The sequence below is a fragment of the Phalacrocorax aristotelis genome, chromosome 20, assembly GCF_949628215.1.
Source record: "Phalacrocorax aristotelis chromosome 20, bGulAri2.1, whole genome shotgun sequence".
NCBI lineage: Eukaryota > Metazoa > Chordata > Aves > Suliformes > Phalacrocoracidae > Phalacrocorax > Phalacrocorax aristotelis.
The window spans coordinates 7021504-7038165 of NC_134295.1; the positions used below are offsets into that span (position 1 = coordinate 7021504).

A 16662-nucleotide genomic window follows, 5' to 3' on the forward strand; every position below is an offset into this window, starting at 1 on the left:
GCTTGCAAAGAGCTGTGACTGGTAGCTCAGGCTTAACGACTACAGTCATCACCCCCAAAAGCTATTCAAAACCAACCAGGCACATCTAAACATTCAGAATTCCACTACCTAAAAATGCAGCAGCATGCAGGACTTGAGATGGGGGAAGGAGTGGGGGACACTTCCAGAAATACAGTGCTGTAGGTCATTCAGCAGGAGCACCCCTGGCTGCACACTGCTCACCAACACAGCCTGAAAACCAGAGCATTTCAGCTACAAGAGTGAGCCCATTGCACAATCCCAGCAGGAAAAAATACTGTATTACATATTTGTCAGGTTTTTATTACTTATGAGCTGTTATCTTCCACATGCTTGTCGCACCACAGAGCGGGATCTAGTGCCCCAAGCCCTTCTGGCTCCAGCACTCCAAGTGCATTGTTGTCCCCTTCCACAGCCTCACCTGTGGCAGCAGTTCTCAAATTCACCCAAACCACACCCAGCCAGACAAACCACTTACTCACTGAATACACTCCGGAATAAAACAGGAGTCGTTTATAAAAAAATAAATATTTTATTTTTAGAAATTGTACATTCCTGGGTCCTCTTCACTGCATTCAGGCTTCATCTTCTTCTGCAAGTGGAAAGCACACAGTTAGCAAGAACATTAAAACACCAGCAGAAATCACAGATGACGCAAAAACGGAACCAGTGCATCACAACAGCCCGCGCGCCTGCCAAGCGTTCTCTAGAATCCCAGGTTCTCGTGTCAGACTTGAGGTTAAACAAACAGCATTCACGTTTTTATCTCCTTTGTACATTTCCAAGATCTGAAATGGCTCCGTGTTTCACCACCCACAAACACAGGAGCAGCAGCGACAGACCACAGCAGCTCAACAGGAGTTCGCAGTCTCACTGGCTTCACGCTTACAGGTTCAGCTGCGGCATATCTCAGCTGTTACTTACCCAGCGCTCCTGAGTTAAGGTACTCTGCATGATGCTCCTCACACAAGATTTTAAATATCTGAAGTTCCCCCTTGTAGTTTAAGTGGCAAATTAGAGGGAAAATTTCATTAATTCCAGCTCTGCAAGTTAGTTTATTTCCCTAAATTGCTATCTGCTTGTGTTCTCGTACATGCTAATACATCTTCCAGGTTAATTTGAAAGTTCAACATTCATTAGAAGTATTTCAGAAAAGTAGCTTTTCCACAACTTTTAGCTGGATTAACATTTGAGAAGCAGCTGCTTTATTGTTCCTCTTTTTCCTTACAACTACCCACCCCTTTCACTGGAGCCTGAATGTAGAAATGGTTATTTGTTTGCCCACCCAGAGCATTCAGAGGACAGAGTTAACTTGATGCTGCAGGGCTGAAAAGCCTTAAACAACGGTTATATCCTGGCTCTACAAAAGACATTCAGAAATTTTATTAAAAACTGTACTTAATCAAGGGCAAACTTCAGGCAGGGCCACAGCACACGCCACTGGGTGACAGGCTGCTGAGCCCTGCCAGCACTGTAAGGGCATCAGCTACTTACTTGCTCACTTGTTACCTTGGTCCCTCCACGTATCACTGGGCACCGTGCTGGATGTGCTCATGCTCGGCTCCTGAACTGGAAAGATATTCAGGAGTTATACTCAGTCATTTTCACATCTTTGGTACAAACCCACACCTAGAAACATACTTTGAAGCGCTGCCGTCAGGATATTAAGCCCAGATGGAATCTGGTGCTTAACCCCAGAGCTCGGCAGCAGGTACCAAGTTCTACCCTGCACACTTGGTGCTTCACTCGTACGGATCTCTCAATATTCTCCGCTTCAAAGTTACTCAGTGACTGAACACCAAGTGTCCAGGAGCCATTATCATTTCACCCATTCATAACAAGACTAGAAGTTATGCTTACTTCCCATGGATGAGCACTCTGGGTTCACTCAGCTTTCATCTTCACCTAAAGGATAACAACTAAAGTTATTATAGAAATATACAGAAAATTCTGACCATTTCAAATCTAACTTAAAAATAAGGTTTTAAGGTACATGGACTGATCAGTTATGAGGGGGAATTTACAAATTATGCCAAAATATTAAGTGGAAGAATAAGGGGCAGAAATAGGCTAGCCTAAACACTTGTAAAGAGATGAAGGAATATGCAGGTAGTTGACTGAAGAACTGCACCTTGTCTGAGCACAAACCGTAAATCACCAGTCTGAGTACAATGAAGTTTGATTGCAGCCAGAGGTATACTATCCCTTATGTGAAGGCATTGATTTTGTCAAGCTACTTCAACTGTTTTACCCTAGTTTGTCTCCTGTAGTAACGCCCTTTCTTCCCTTTCATGGAGTGCAACGTCCCTGACTCCTAGCAGCCCTCAGGTTCAGCAGTCCTAGAAGTGCTTCAAAAGCCAAAGGAAGACACTAGAGGTTAGCACTGTCAGTCTACTGCTTTTGTTCTCGGCAACAGGTTCTTCCCTTCTGAAGACCCACCCTTCTGCTATATAGCTAGAGGATGAGGGCAGACTGCAATGGCCAGCAGCTAGGGATGCAGTAGTACAAGGCTCTGGGCACACCTCGAGTGGGGAGGCAAATCACACCATGGTCACAACGTGATCTGACCAGGCAGGGCAAAGTTCAAGTTTAGTCTCAAACCCACCACCTGGGTTTTATCATGGCCCTCAGGAGCAGAAGTACAGTATGCACGTTTTGTTTTCTATGCCATAGCAACAAACACCATGCATAAGGGATACTATATCTTTGTGCATCCTTTTAACACTCCAGATTCACTTATAGCCACACTCCTCCCAGCCCTCCCCAGTTAGCTCTTCAGTACTGGTGTTCAGAAGCGACATTTATAGAGATGGGGTATTCACAGACCACTGCGGGATTGCACAGCCAAGTCCTAACGTGTCAATCATTACCTAGCAGCAATGACAGAGGTGGGAGAAGGCCAATCCTCCCTTTTTTCCTTTTCCAGTAAGCAGCTATTTAAGAGCCCCACTAGCTGGTATGGAGAGAAAAAAAAAATCTGAAGCTAATTAGCTGATTCCAAACCTGCTATTAGTGGAAGAAGCCAAGTAATTACCCAGAAAGCATACTTTTTATGCATCCTTTCCAACATGCTTAGTCTCATTTAACATAATGGAACAGAACACTGGCCTTCCTGATCATGTCACTGCAGCTGGCAATGATTAACAGAGACATGCAACCCCATTACTGCTCGAGTCCTAAAACTACTCACAGGCCTCAGTGTTTAGCTATGGGGAAAACTGCAAGCAAATCAACACTTTGTATGCTTAATGTTACAGTAAAGCCCCCATACACGCTATGCTGTGCTCTCTCCTGACAGCACCAGTATCTGGATCTGAGGGCCTAGCAGGTACGCATATGTATTCTGACACCACACTTCTGAGCTTCCGGTAACTTTTGAGAAAAAGTGTATTTCACACACAGATAAAACCAAGATGAAACACAATGCAAGCACTTTAATATCATTTCTGGTACCCACTAGTCACAGACTGACTTAGAGCAGACATGACTTTGCTTTTTAAGTTAGCTACCACACCAAGTTTCATTACTGCAGACAGTCAGAGCTGGTATGAGACCCATGGTTCAGTCACAAATTGCTTGCTCCAAGAATGTCAAAAACCTGCTATTTCGAGTACGTAGAACGAGGCAGATGTGCCAATAACCCCTCCACGACATTCCTGCAGGTCAAGACAAGTATCCAGAGCACACTGGAAAAACTAGTCAGATCTAGGCACTGGTTTCAAGACTAATAAATCAGTTTTGCTACATGACAGTACGCATACTGCCATCGGTTTTGCTACTGAGTTCTAGTCACAGGTAAGAATAAGCCACCATGAAAAGCCAAGCTGACTTTGTGACAAGTGGTGTCACAGCTGGACTAGCTAGAGTTCGGCTACACTCGCTGTGGTGTAACCAAAGACCTGTTATTATGATCTTAAGGTGCAGCTGCTCCTTCAGGCTTTCAATGGAACATGAAAAGATAGCTACAGCAGAGGGCAAGGCTGTCCAGCAGATCCCCTGTTCACCAGCAAGAGTCTTGCCTGGAAGGTAACACAGAAGGGTCCAAAGGTGACAATAATACCAGAAACAAGTATGCAAAGCAGAACTTTGCAGAACAAGCAGGAAAACATGTTACACCACCTCTGAAATAAACTGAACATCAGACAAGAGCTAGATCATGTGCTGAAACAAGGGACCATGAAATTCAGGTTCAAGAGCTAATGCAAAAGAGCTGGAGATCAGCATGTCTGGATGTCTGGAAATGCAAGCATGTTAATCCTGAGACACTACATTCAGTATTTCTAGTAATGAAGAGTTTAGAATTACATCCAAGACTGATGAAAAATGAAATTGAGCATTACACTACCAAGATGACTCTACGAGGCAGAAATACAGAATCTCATCACTGTCAGAGGCAGAGGAATGCATTATGCTTGTCAATCAAAGATTAAAATAAAGGCAACTGAAATGTCCAATAAGCTCTATGAAACTACTCACGGGGATATTCATTCAAGCACTCATTTGTATGTCCTCGAAAATACTCATCAGTCTCAAAGCTGACTGTATTAGCAAGCTTCAAGTGACTACCACGTAGTGCACACAGGCTAGAGCAGCAATTGCTAACGCATTTTCTACAGAGCCAAGACTCTACAAAGGGATGTGCTGCAGATGGGCCATTTTGTCACTACAGAAAGTTTAAACAGTCCTTTTCTAGGCACTGATAGCACCTAGTTGACTAGTTCAGTGAGCGTAAGGTCACATTCCCTCTTCCCCACAGAGCTCATCCTAAGAACATCTTCGTTACATCGGAACTAAGAAAAATCCACACAAGCCGAGTCATATGTACAAAGGAATCGGGTCTGAAAATACTTATCTAAGAATCACAGTAAGTTGCTTATTGACTCTGAACAAGACAAAGCTTAAAACCGAAAACCACGCAGCTTTGATGCAAGCTTAACATACAGGTATGAAGAGTGCTGCACTGTAATTCCACAGTCAGAAGTGTGATGTCAGAATACCCACAGTATAAGATTACATAGAAAGTCACCAAGTTATATTATATTGCTTGTTACCTACCTGTACGCAGTCGGCAATGAGAATCTTGGAGCAAGCAGGAATACTACATCCGGGTCCTAATGTCCATTGCCATTTGTGGTACTACGTTCCTCACAGTTATGAACTGCAGAAATGCTGGCTAAGTGCAGTTATGTAGCAGGCCACTAGTTTTAAGTGTAAATTGCAGTCTCAAACTCCAGCAAAAACTTGCTGCCACAGTAAATGGTTGCCAAGGAGAAGCCACGAATTTTTCTACCACAAAAATACCACAAAATCTCAAAAGCAGTTTCAGTTTCTCATCAGCTGTATAAATGATTAGTGTAATGTGTCTACACCAGAAGATAAGATTATTCGGTATTCATTTCTCAGAAAGCGTGAAGATATATGTATAACGATACCAGTTGCTACATGCTGCAGTTTTTAGAGATCTAAGTGTCAAAAAGGGCTCAATTTTGATAAAGCAAGCTAAATTGCAACAGCCAATGTCCTCCAAGTCCAGTACAAAAATGTGTTATGTGAGCCAGACTGTCCAAAAAGAGGTCTGACCAACGAAGCGCTTTCCTAAATTGTTTTAAAGATTCAATTAGATAAATCTGATTTTATGAAAAAAGTCCAAAACCTCATAGGAACAGATCAAAAGAACGTAACTTTCTCACCTCCCACATTTAGCAACTTTATCAGATTTTGAAGTTGACATTTGCCAGCTTTTAAGATACCACCTTTAAAAGGTCTTGAAAAGAAGTTGGCTAGTTAATTTTATGCCTGTTTAATACATGCAACTCAGAAGCAGAACTTGTTTTAGAAATTCTGCTTATGCAGCTACCACAAAGCTAGATTTAACCAAACTTTCGGATGTTTTGAAAACTGCCAAATCTTTCAATATATTTACTCATCATGGTTTTGCAACTCAGCTATTTTAAATACCTAGCAACGGTAGCTTACGTACAAAACGGGTACCAAAAGACAACCTCTGTAAGGTACAAGGACATCAGCATCCTTCACTCTTCCAAGTTACAGAACTACAAAAGAACATACTTTAGGATATGCACCAGCATCTCTTTAATAAAGAATGACATGTAATCTGAAAAATAAACTGAAAAAATTAATTTAATGTTTACGTTCAGAATTCCCCATCTCAGACACCTTCACCTTTTGCGGGTGTCCCAGGAACACCCTCCGGAAAACATAGGCATTATTGAATACTACTTGAATAGAGCAAATTGCATCGGTACTACTGCTGATTTTTAAACTAAGTATCCAATACAAGTACTCCCAAATACTTGGTCCGCAGGTTAGGAACTGCCAATTCGGAATTTCCTGAATAGCAATTCGTTGTTGTAGCATGTTATCAACTCCCAAACTTTTCTGGGAAAATAAGAAGCATTCACCAAACAAGCTGAGTCGCTATTTAGTGCGCTTAATATTCCAAGTCAGTTACCTGGTATCAGCATTTCACAACATGCCATTTTTTCATTTAAGGAGTAACAGCTCTTACAGTAAGTACTTCAAGAGGGATCATCTGCACTCTAAAATACTGCAATCTGCCACTAAAGTTTTAACCACAGAGAAAATTTAGCATAGAATTTAGAATTAGCCAATGCTTAGCACAAGGAATGGAAAGATCTTTGGAAGATTAAAGCTACTCACAGAATGCTCAGTAGTTGGGGAATCGTGTGAAGGTACAGCCAAACTAAGTTTACCTACTTTGTGCCAAGCAGGTTGATGTATCCTGCATTAACACCAAGGTATTTTACACTGGGAAGACACGTTCCCAGCTTATCTGGTACCATGTAATAATAAGCAAAGCAACTACCTTATCAATGAGTCCAGAATGCTCTGAAATTCTTCTGGGGCTTAATAAAATGAACAGCAAGCTAACGAATTCATCAAATCTTCTACAAAAGAACCTTAAAGGGAGTTTATTTGTATGGTGTAGTATTAACTATTGAACTCCAGATTCAGATACTACTTTTGATGCATTATCTCCAAACATCAATAATAAAAGAGCGATAACCATCATGCAAGCAAGCTAATTTCTGTATTTTACATACAGGTTTTTAGGATTTGCCCACCAGCTACATGATTTAAGAATAGTTCCTGCAGTTCCCATAATACAAATAATTGTATTCTGAACTAGGCAAATTAGTCCACTCAATTAGCATGAGGACATAAGCAAGTTAACCTTAATCACTCAAGTAACACTTCTGGTCTTTTTGCCAAGCAATTTCATAAGTATACAATACGGAGCAAGGCCAGATCCTGTGATCTCAGGCAGCTGAAGAGCATATAAATATCACATTAACAATCCTTTAGTTAGGAAGTCAGCCAATACAAGTCATTCTATGAATTTATTTTTAAATAACCATTGCTAGTCTTCTGCTTAAAGTCTTTAAAAGATTCCAAGCAGTAACTGCCAAGGTGGTAAGCGCTACCATCCCACCACCCCTTATCCATAGCTAAAATATGAAATGCATTACATACTGCACTGCTTGCAGTGTAGCTTTAATTATTGTATCTTACAGCACTTGCAAGATTTCCATTTGCTTCCTTATTGCAGCACAATTAATACTCAAAAAATCTGCACCTACTGGAAAGTTAGGCTACTATTTGACCCAATCTTAAACTAGAGGCATTACAGGAAGAGATCTCCCTCTTCGCTACAGTTCCACACCCTGGTCTAGTTTGACCTCTACTCAAGACTCTTGGCTTACTGCGGAAGGTGTGGTATTTAGCCTCGTACGTTTAACCACGAATGGCAAGAAGAGTTACTACATTTAGTTTTCTATTTATTTGAAGCACAGTAAAAAAAAGTTGGTACACTTTGGGAATTCAGTGGCACAAGGTACACTGCCATCAAGTTAGGGACGTTATACATCAAAAAAACAGCTAAATTTTTTTTGAAACACTGCATTACATAATTAAGTTGTACTCGCCCAAACAGACCACTTACAAATATTAGGTCAGTAAGTTTCTAACATCCATAAAAACGTAGCTTTCTTACTAAAATGCAAGAATTAAAAAGTTGGTGTCTAAACAAGACAGACAAAAAACAAACTGGAATGAAACTACAGGTCACATCTAAAATCGGGGCTTTTTGTTTGGGCCTTCATATTCTTCTCTCCCTCTACCATATCCTGTTGGTGTTCCAGGCCCCATTCCTCTAGGACCCTGGCCACCCACAGGCCCCGCACCTCCCTGCCCAAAGCGTTCAGGACGCTATTGGAACAGAATTAACAGTTCATTATAGGTAGTTGATGTCCATGTGTGTTAAGTATATATTTTTAGAAGGTTCCGCAGTCAAGGTTCGTCGATACAATCACCATTGAGCCGATCCACAGGTACCGGGAACATAGAAAGGAAAAAAGGGTAATTTAAAAATTAGTTTATTGTAATACATGCCTTGAGGTATGTTCCCACTTGATGCATTCTCATACATCTGTTACAAAGAACAGATCCTCCCTGCAGTGCTAGAAATGTAAGCATTAGTGCAGATGTGAATTAACAACTTTTCCAAATGAGCTCCAGCAATTTTCAACCAAGTTAATGCAAATAGCTTGCAAACTTCTCACCTTTAGTGCAGTAAAAGCTTAGATTACATCACTGTCATTTCCAAATAAGCCTAGCCAGAGAACGAATCTTCAGTTCACTGAAGTATGAGCTGACATTTGTAAAATGTCATTGTAAACAGAATGCCTACTCACCAGTTAATGGCATGTGCTGCAATAGAGACCATGTGCTTTTCAAGATGGGGTTAAGACTACGGTCTGCTGACTAAACTGCAGAGGCCTTAGGCAGTAACCAAAACTGATTGTGAGCACTACTGGATTGCAAAGAAGAAAAAAAATGTGAAAAAAGCTAATGACCAGTGATTTACCTAACCAACGCAATTGCTCGATCAAAAGACTTGCATTTTAAATCCCACGTACTCCGGAACTGCTGCTGTATAATATGCAAAATGTGTTCCAAGAACTACAATTTATTCAGTGTTTCCAGTTAGAACTATGCACAAAGGGTTGTGTGCATCCAGTCAATACCTCCCTTCCCGCCCCACCTTCACCACAAGCTCTTGGAAAATTCACAACTTCACAGCACTGAAAGGTTTCACACCAAGATGTAAAAGCTAAATTACCCTGCAATGAAGCAGAGACTTCAGGTATTTTTACTAGTAGCTCTAGTTGCATGTACTTCATTCAGTTACTGTATCAGTAGGTGTGATCAGCATTCAATCTACAGAACTGGCAAATTATTAGGTCAAAGATAGCTTTAAACTTTCATTTCAAGCAAGTTTTTCGCTACCGAGTAACAGAACAATGGTAGGTTGCTTGTTACGAAAGGTATCTGCAACTGAAAGTTCACACTTCAAGCTCTTGACTTCTGAAAGTTAGTTTCAATCCTTCCAAGAAAGGAATTTCAGAAAGATTATCTAGCTTCTTTCTGCCTCATTCATGGCAGCTTAAGCTTATCTCCAATTCTGTTTAAAAAGTATCAGCCCAGTAACTGTGACAGCACTGTGTGGCAGGCAGAGATCCCCATCAAGGCAGTTAAACCATCTTACTACCACACCCTTTGACCATATCACGTTTTCAAGTATTACACAAGTTCAGCATGCACCTGTACCATGATTTTCAGGAGAAAAATGTACACAGCATTCACCACAGACTGCCTAAACTGTTCACGGGAAACTTGAACTGCTTAAATATCAGTAGATTATATAGATACATTAAGGCCACCGGCACTGTCTACTGAATCAATGATACTCTGCAAAGTTATCATTCCAAAGATACGGTTCCCCCAAAAAATGGAAGATACCTGACAAGCTACTATGGTAGCTCACCACATTAAACCCACCCCAAAAAAATCATTCACTTCAGCTTGTGCTGGAGAGTGTACACCCTTTGAGGAGGGTGAAAGCACACTAATATCACCACCTAAACCAACATAGATTTCCATCCTACCCATTAAACATTTCTTTGATCTACATCCATCTGGCTTCAGTGTGGTAACACCAAGCAGGCTCAAAGCCTATTCACACATATGGTGTGCCAAAAATAGTACAGTTGGGAAACATACCTCGGAACATGAGATATGCCATAGCTTTAACAAATTCTACCTATATAGTCATGCCCCACACGGGGAAACAAGAACAGGCTATCATTCCTCTGTGAGATAGGAACCACAAAATGGCTACAGTCAAGGATCACTGGAATATGCCTTAAGCTTAAAAACAGCATTTCTGCTCTTCTTTGGCAAACATCAGCATACAGAATAAGTGATATGCTGTTTACCACTGATTACTTAAGTTTATCTGCTGCTTAAATAGACATTGAGCGCAGATTTTTAAATTAACAGCATACCCACACCAACATGCATCAATCCTAACTAGGCTTGGAAGGGCCAAAATAAATGCAACGTTACACATTGGAAAGGAGAACAAAAATCTCTCTCATCCATCAATACAAAACATCAAATTACTGAACAGCTACTACGCATGTATTTTAGTAATTAAGTTTTTCAGATTCACTAGAATTTATAAAAATCCTTCCAAGCCTAACAGTGACGCAGAATTTCTAAAGTCCAATGAAGTCAGAGTTAATTGCAAATGTGCTTAACAGCACATTTGAACTTACTTACAAACAACTTCCGACTGTGTAAGCTACCATAATGGTTAAGAACTAATCTAGTACTACACACTGCCACACTAGTCTTCATATTAAATACCTGACAAGAAAGTCAGCAGTTAACAATGGAATTTACACATCCATCCGAACACTGATAGAGAAGTCAACTCCCAACCGCAACATTTCCCTTGTGCTGAACTAAAGCCACCACAGGATACATTACCATGTCACTTCCCATCATAGAACCACTCATGGCTGCTTGGCCAACTCCTGGATTAGCTTCATAACCTATGCCGCCACCACCTCCGAGAGGTGGAAATTTCTGGGCTGCAGAAGCATAAGGATCTAAGAAAGAGAAATATATAATCATATTCTGACAATTTCTAAGTTAACCACATGAAGTAATTATTTTAAAATTCTTTACCTCCCATGTTCATTGTGGTGGCACCACCCATTCTCATGTCTCTCTCCCTCTGCACAGAAGAAACAACTTTTAGCACAGATAATTAACTACTGAAATCCATACATTTCAGGAGATAAAGCACATGTACAGCCAACTATTATCATTTCACCTACACAAAGACATCGCACTATCTAACCTAAAGGAAGCAAAATGCATCAATCTTGAAAATACATCAAAATTCTTGAACATGGTAACGGAGCCAGAAAACATTATGATTTCACTTACTGGATCCATGTAACCCATTCTACTATAATTTTCTTCCCTCTGTCTTCTCATTTGTTCTTCCATCTCCCGCTGACGTATCATCATTTCCTCTTCCCGCCTGCGACGCTCCTCCTCCTGCCTGATCATCCCAAAACAGACTGTTAAACACCCGGAGTGTAACACGTTCACCACTTCTCATCAACACCACTTGCATGAGCAATTGAAAAGGCACTGAATGACTACACTTAAGCAAAAAAGAGATATTCTATGACACTAAAATACTTGAGGAAAAACTTACACTGCAGTTCAATTTCTCATACACAAAGTGAAGCAGCAATGGTGTTTCTTGAAAAATAAAAACTTTCATATATAAGTTATTTTAAAAAACCAAATGTAACATTAAAAAAATCCCATGAAAGCCAAACCAACCTCAGTTGAATTTCCTTGCGTTTCTGCATTTCTTGATTATGGAGTTCTTCCATACGTCTCAGTTCTTCCTGACGCCTCATAAGGTCTGCAGAAATGAAGCTTGTCAGCAGCTCTTTCACAAACTCATGTCATATTTAAACTCAGATCTGAGTAGGTCAACCTCACCTGCACAATGGCAGACAGCTACCTTCAGAGCCTCGCTGTTCTTAACAAGATTTCATTTAAATTAAAATTGAAAAACTACCAGCTGCTCTTTTTTAAGCCTGAAATTCTCAAGTTAGCAGTAGGAAGTATGAATTTATTCATTAAACTATTAAACAGCCATACATTTAAGCTAGCATTTAAAGCAAAAGATGATACAGACTTCAGCGCCAATTACCTTGTCGCAACAGGTTTGCCTGATGTTCATGATAAGCATCTTCCATCTCACTTTCAAGTTTGTCCTTGGCATCTTTCATGTTTTTTGCCACTTGCTCTCTCTGCTGTTTTTCCATTTCATCTAAAGATTTCCACCTCTGGGAATATTCAAATTCAAAACTGCCAGGCTGAGCAAAGCGGGGAGGAGTCTCTCTTTCCCTGCAGAAAGGAAGATGCTCATTCAGACTGGGTAAACCTGGAAACTGAAGGTCAACAGAAGATCACAAGCAGAATAGCAGAATTGTCAGGGAACATCAAAGGAGCCCTGAAAATACCACCTCACAACTATGTGACAGAAAACTTGCTGTGACAGAATGCTGGGAACAGTACAGCATTTTACACACTTGAAGAGCAGCATTTAATATAAATAAATTCTAGTACTACCATAGCAAATATGGAGACTCCTGCACTATCACATCCAAGCAAATCTTCCCACTTACAGTTCTACTGCATGTTTATCTAGTTCTTGACACTCCACTGCTGGCAACTACCAGATGCAAAATCCTAAAACAAGGCACACTTTTGCCCGAGTAGGTACAGCTGCTCAAAACAACAGCATATGGAGAGACAGATTCTTTTCAGTGCCAACTTACCACCCAAGGCAGTATGTGTCAAAGGCAAGTAATAATCTTCACTTTAACTTAAACAAGTTTTCAAAATGCCTGAGGGCCAACAGTTTGCTTTGTGTTATAAAGAAACTGGAATTTAAGATTCAGTAATTAATGGAACAAAACTAGTGAAGTTCAAAAGCTTTCCACACATTAGCAATGTAAAGTATTTCAACATTTTAGGAACGCTACACTAATCTGCACTGTTTTCAAAGACACTGCCTCCAAACTGTTTAGATTTTGATCAAAGCACGTAATTTTGAACACTTTCTCATACAAACAAGATTGACTGGATCTCCCACCACACTCCCTTTTGAGAACCAGGAAAATAAATGTCTAAAACAAACAGGTTTAATATACAGATCCTAACCTAAAACTGCTACTTAGGAAAAGGCTTCTACAGACTCTTATCTACTCTTCTATGCCCAGTGGTCAGCTTCGTAAGGCAAATCCATAGGCAACTGTTTTTTATTAATCATGGAGTGAGTTAAAATTTTTCCTTGTCATTTAATACTGCAAACATCAGCTTGTAAATTCCCTACGGGGTCATCAAAATGAGATACGCCATGAGATGACAGTTCTGAACAACAGAATGAGCAGCTGAAGTCTCATTTTCAATTGGGCTGCTATTTAGGCTTTTCTTTTTCTTTGTGATACAATGTATAAAATTGCTTGTGTAACACTTAGTGAACATACTAAACAAATCAGTATGTTACATTATCTAAAAACAAACTACTACAGAAAACCCCAACAACTGAAGGTACTACTCAAAATTCAAAGCATGTTCTGAAAAAGGGACTTCACCTCCTTTAGAGTCTGGGACAACACTACACACACCATCTATATAGTCTTTATACCAAAAGACAGTGCCTACTTTTGATACATTGGATTCTTCTGTGCAAGCTTTTCTGGAAGACCGTCTTCATCATCCAGTTGTTCCAATGGTTCCACAATAACCGGCCTAGGAGTACTGAACAAAAAAATACTCATTTTACTTTTCCATAAAAATCTCCACTCTGAAAAACTAGAAGCCGACAATTTTATTCAGTTTAAAACCAAAAATCCTAAGCAGCAAAATACTTACGTTGTCAACAAAAACACTCCTTCTGTACACCGTTCAAATGCTTTTCTTGCAGCTGGCTTTGATGCAAATTCAACAATGCCTTTTCCTGTTGATCTACCTCGATCATCTACAATCACAACAGCTCTTTCCACCGGACCAAACTGGGAAAAAGCTTCCTCCAGCAACTCGTTGGACACGTAAGGTGAAAGATTACGCACTGAAAGAGCAGCAGCGTGTGTGGCAAACCGAACACGAAGCTGTCGACCCCTCATGGGGGTATCATCCAGTTCTGCCTTCGCAATTTCTGCAAGAGCTCTAGATTCCTGAGGAAAGTTTAAGATCCAGTTTTAGAAAACCAAGTTGTAAATTACCATTTCGTGAGAATTAAACGGATGGATGTACGGTACGAAAGCCTACCAATTTAATGAATCCAAAGCCTTTCCCCTTGTTGATAAAAACCTCTCCTGGCTCCCCATATTTGGCAAACAGTCTTTTAAAGTCCTCGTCCGTTATATCAGCAGGCAAATTCCCAACAAACAAGCGGCAACGCTGAGTATAGGTCTTCTCCCCGGGTCGCCTCAGAAGAGAGAGGTTTGCTTTAAATCCCTACAAAGAAGCAGAGCAGTTGGAGCCATCCCTGCGTTCTGCCCCCGCCGCCTGCACCGCCCAACAGCGGCCTTCTCCCGCCGGGAAGCCCAGCGCGGCGCCGCAAGCGAATACAAACCCGCGCTGCCGCAGACACCCCTCAGGCTGCAGTCGGGAGCTGCCCAGGCACCGAGGGAACACGCAACTGACGCTTCGACGTCCCCGCAGACCGGCTGCGCCCGCCGCCCCTCCCGGCCCGGCCTCTCCCGGGCCCCCCGCGCTCCTCCCCTCAAAATGGCGGCGAGAGCGCGCGGAACCGCCGTGCCCGACCGCAGCCGCCGCCATCTTGTGGCTCGGGGAGGGGGGGACGACCATGACTCACCTCGTCCGACAGCTTCTCGCCGCCGCCGCCGCCGGCCGAGCCCTGCTGCGAGGAGAGGCTCTGCTGTCCCTGGTGCTGCTGCCCGCGGCCGCGCGGCTCCCCGCCCGGCCCGCCGCGGTGCCCCGGCCCGCCCTTGTGCGGCCCGCCGGGCCCCTGCTGCGGGCCGCCCGGTCCCTTGGGTCCGCCGCCGGGCGACTGTCCTTGTCCTTTCTTAGGGCCGCCGGCAGGGGTGGGGCTGGGGCTCGGCTTGGGCTGAGGCTGCCCCCCCGGGCCGGAGGGAGCAGAGGAAGGCGTCGACACCGGGGTCTGCTGCTGTTGCGGCGGCTGCCCCGCGGGCAGCGCGGGCGGCGGAGGCGCTCCCGGGCCGGCCTGGCTACCAGCAGGCCCTGCTGTGGTGGCAGCAGCTGAAGAGGACGAAGAAGGCGGAGCAGAGGTCGAGGCAGGCGGCTTCGGAGGCTCGGGCTTCGGGCCTCCGCCCGGCGGGCCGCCCGGGCCCTGCGGGCCGCCCCCCATGGGGCCGCGGTTCTGGCCCATGCCCATGCCGGGCGGCGGAGAGCGGAAATCGTGGTTGGGGCCGCCGCGGCCGCCGCCGCCGCCGCGCCGGTGGAAGCCGCCTCCGCCGCCGCCACGGCTACGGAACCGATCCCGCGACATGGTGGTGGTGGAGGAAGGAGGAGGAGGAGAGGTGATCCGGTCACAACTGCTGCTCCTCAGAGCCCGCTGCTCAAAATGGCGGCGAGCTGAAGGGCCTCGCCGCCGCCTTTGTCCACCCCTAATATACTTTCCCCGCCTCCGGAAACCACCCCCTCCTCCCCGTTAGCCAACCATCGACCGTGCCAGCCATGACCGATAGATGGAATCACCAATAACATGCACATATCCCGCTAACTCTTTGATCTCGTTGGTAAAGAACCTGCCCTCTGTCGATTGGCTCATTTGACCGCCGACGTTAGCACGGGATGATCCGTTAACCTCCCGTGTGCTGATTGGGCAGTTTGATCGGCGGGAGGCGAGGTCACGAAACAAATCCGGTTTGCGATTGGCTGACTGGGGAGTCGGTCAGACGGCTGCCTGCCGGCCCAGCGGAGGGGCTGTTGTTCCACGGTAGCCGGGCTGGGCCGGGATAGCCGCGGGGTGCGCAGGCCGCGGTCCCCGGGCCGACCCGGCGGCTCCTACGGGCCGCCAGCTTCGGGAAGCCGCTCGCCCGCAGAGGGAGCGGAGCCGCGGGACCTTACGGCAGCCCCGGCTGAGCAGCCGCAGGCTTCGAGCTGGAAACACGTCAAATAAATTTATTTTCAAATAAATACAGTTGGCTACTTTTAACGCTGTCGGTAGTCTTCTTGTATTGTGAAAGAAATTTGATACTAAAAAATTCCTATTTATTCATTCAAGGATGGTTATGGAAGCCCAGCCTCTATGTAGGAAGTTGCTTTTTAGGAATTTTTTGAGAATCTTTTAGGAATTTTTTAGCAATTGCCTTTTTTTTTTTTTTTTTGGTAGGAATTTGTACATTTCACTTGAAAAGCTGGACAGGAAAGTACCAAAACTGAACTCTCCCCTGAGAACCTCACCAACTCCCTGTAACTGCAGGATGCAGCTCTCTGCTCTGTCCCCTTGGCTGACAAGAAAGTGGATGTCAGTTCCCCAAAACTTAGAACAATGTACTCTTAGTAATAAAAACAAAGCAGCTGTAAAAATTCATAGCTGGTACAGTCACTATATTCCACATTCTAATACAGAAGACAAGCCAAAACTACTTTCCTTCTGTTCAGTGTCACTGGTTTCAGCGATGCCGCACTAGAGACACACTAACAATAGAACATGACATTTTTATACTTTCA

General features: G+C 43.4%; 1 protein-coding gene across 3 annotated transcripts; it reads right to left on the reverse strand.

The window, feature by feature from the left end:
• Positions 1-527: 527 nt before the first annotated feature.
• Positions 528-15587, reverse strand: SFPQ (splicing factor proline and glutamine rich). 3 transcript variants are annotated; one of them, XR_012663794.1, is made up of 12 exons: positions 14822-15587; positions 14272-14460; positions 13876-14177; positions 13666-13761; positions 12146-12342; positions 11767-11851; positions 11359-11476; positions 11095-11143; positions 10894-11015; positions 1879-1923; positions 1513-1587; positions 528-610 (listed from the first exon to the last, which is right to left on the reverse strand). XR_012663794.1 is itself a non-coding variant. In XM_075114802.1 (11 exons), the coding sequence occupies exons 1-10, from the start codon at positions 15473-15475 to the stop codon at positions 1903-1905; spliced, it is 1833 nt and encodes a 610-aa protein (XP_074970903.1). In that variant the 5' UTR covers positions 15476-15587; the 3' UTR covers positions 528-1587; positions 1879-1902. The 3 variants fall into 3 exon arrangements, 2 of the variants coding, with proteins under 2 accessions (XP_074970903.1, XP_074970902.1); XM_075114802.1 differs by having other exon boundaries at positions 528-1587; XM_075114801.1 differs by lacking the exons at positions 528-610; positions 1513-1587; positions 1879-1923 and adding an exon at positions 6142-8268.
• Between the last annotated feature and the right edge of the window lie 1075 nt (positions 15588-16662).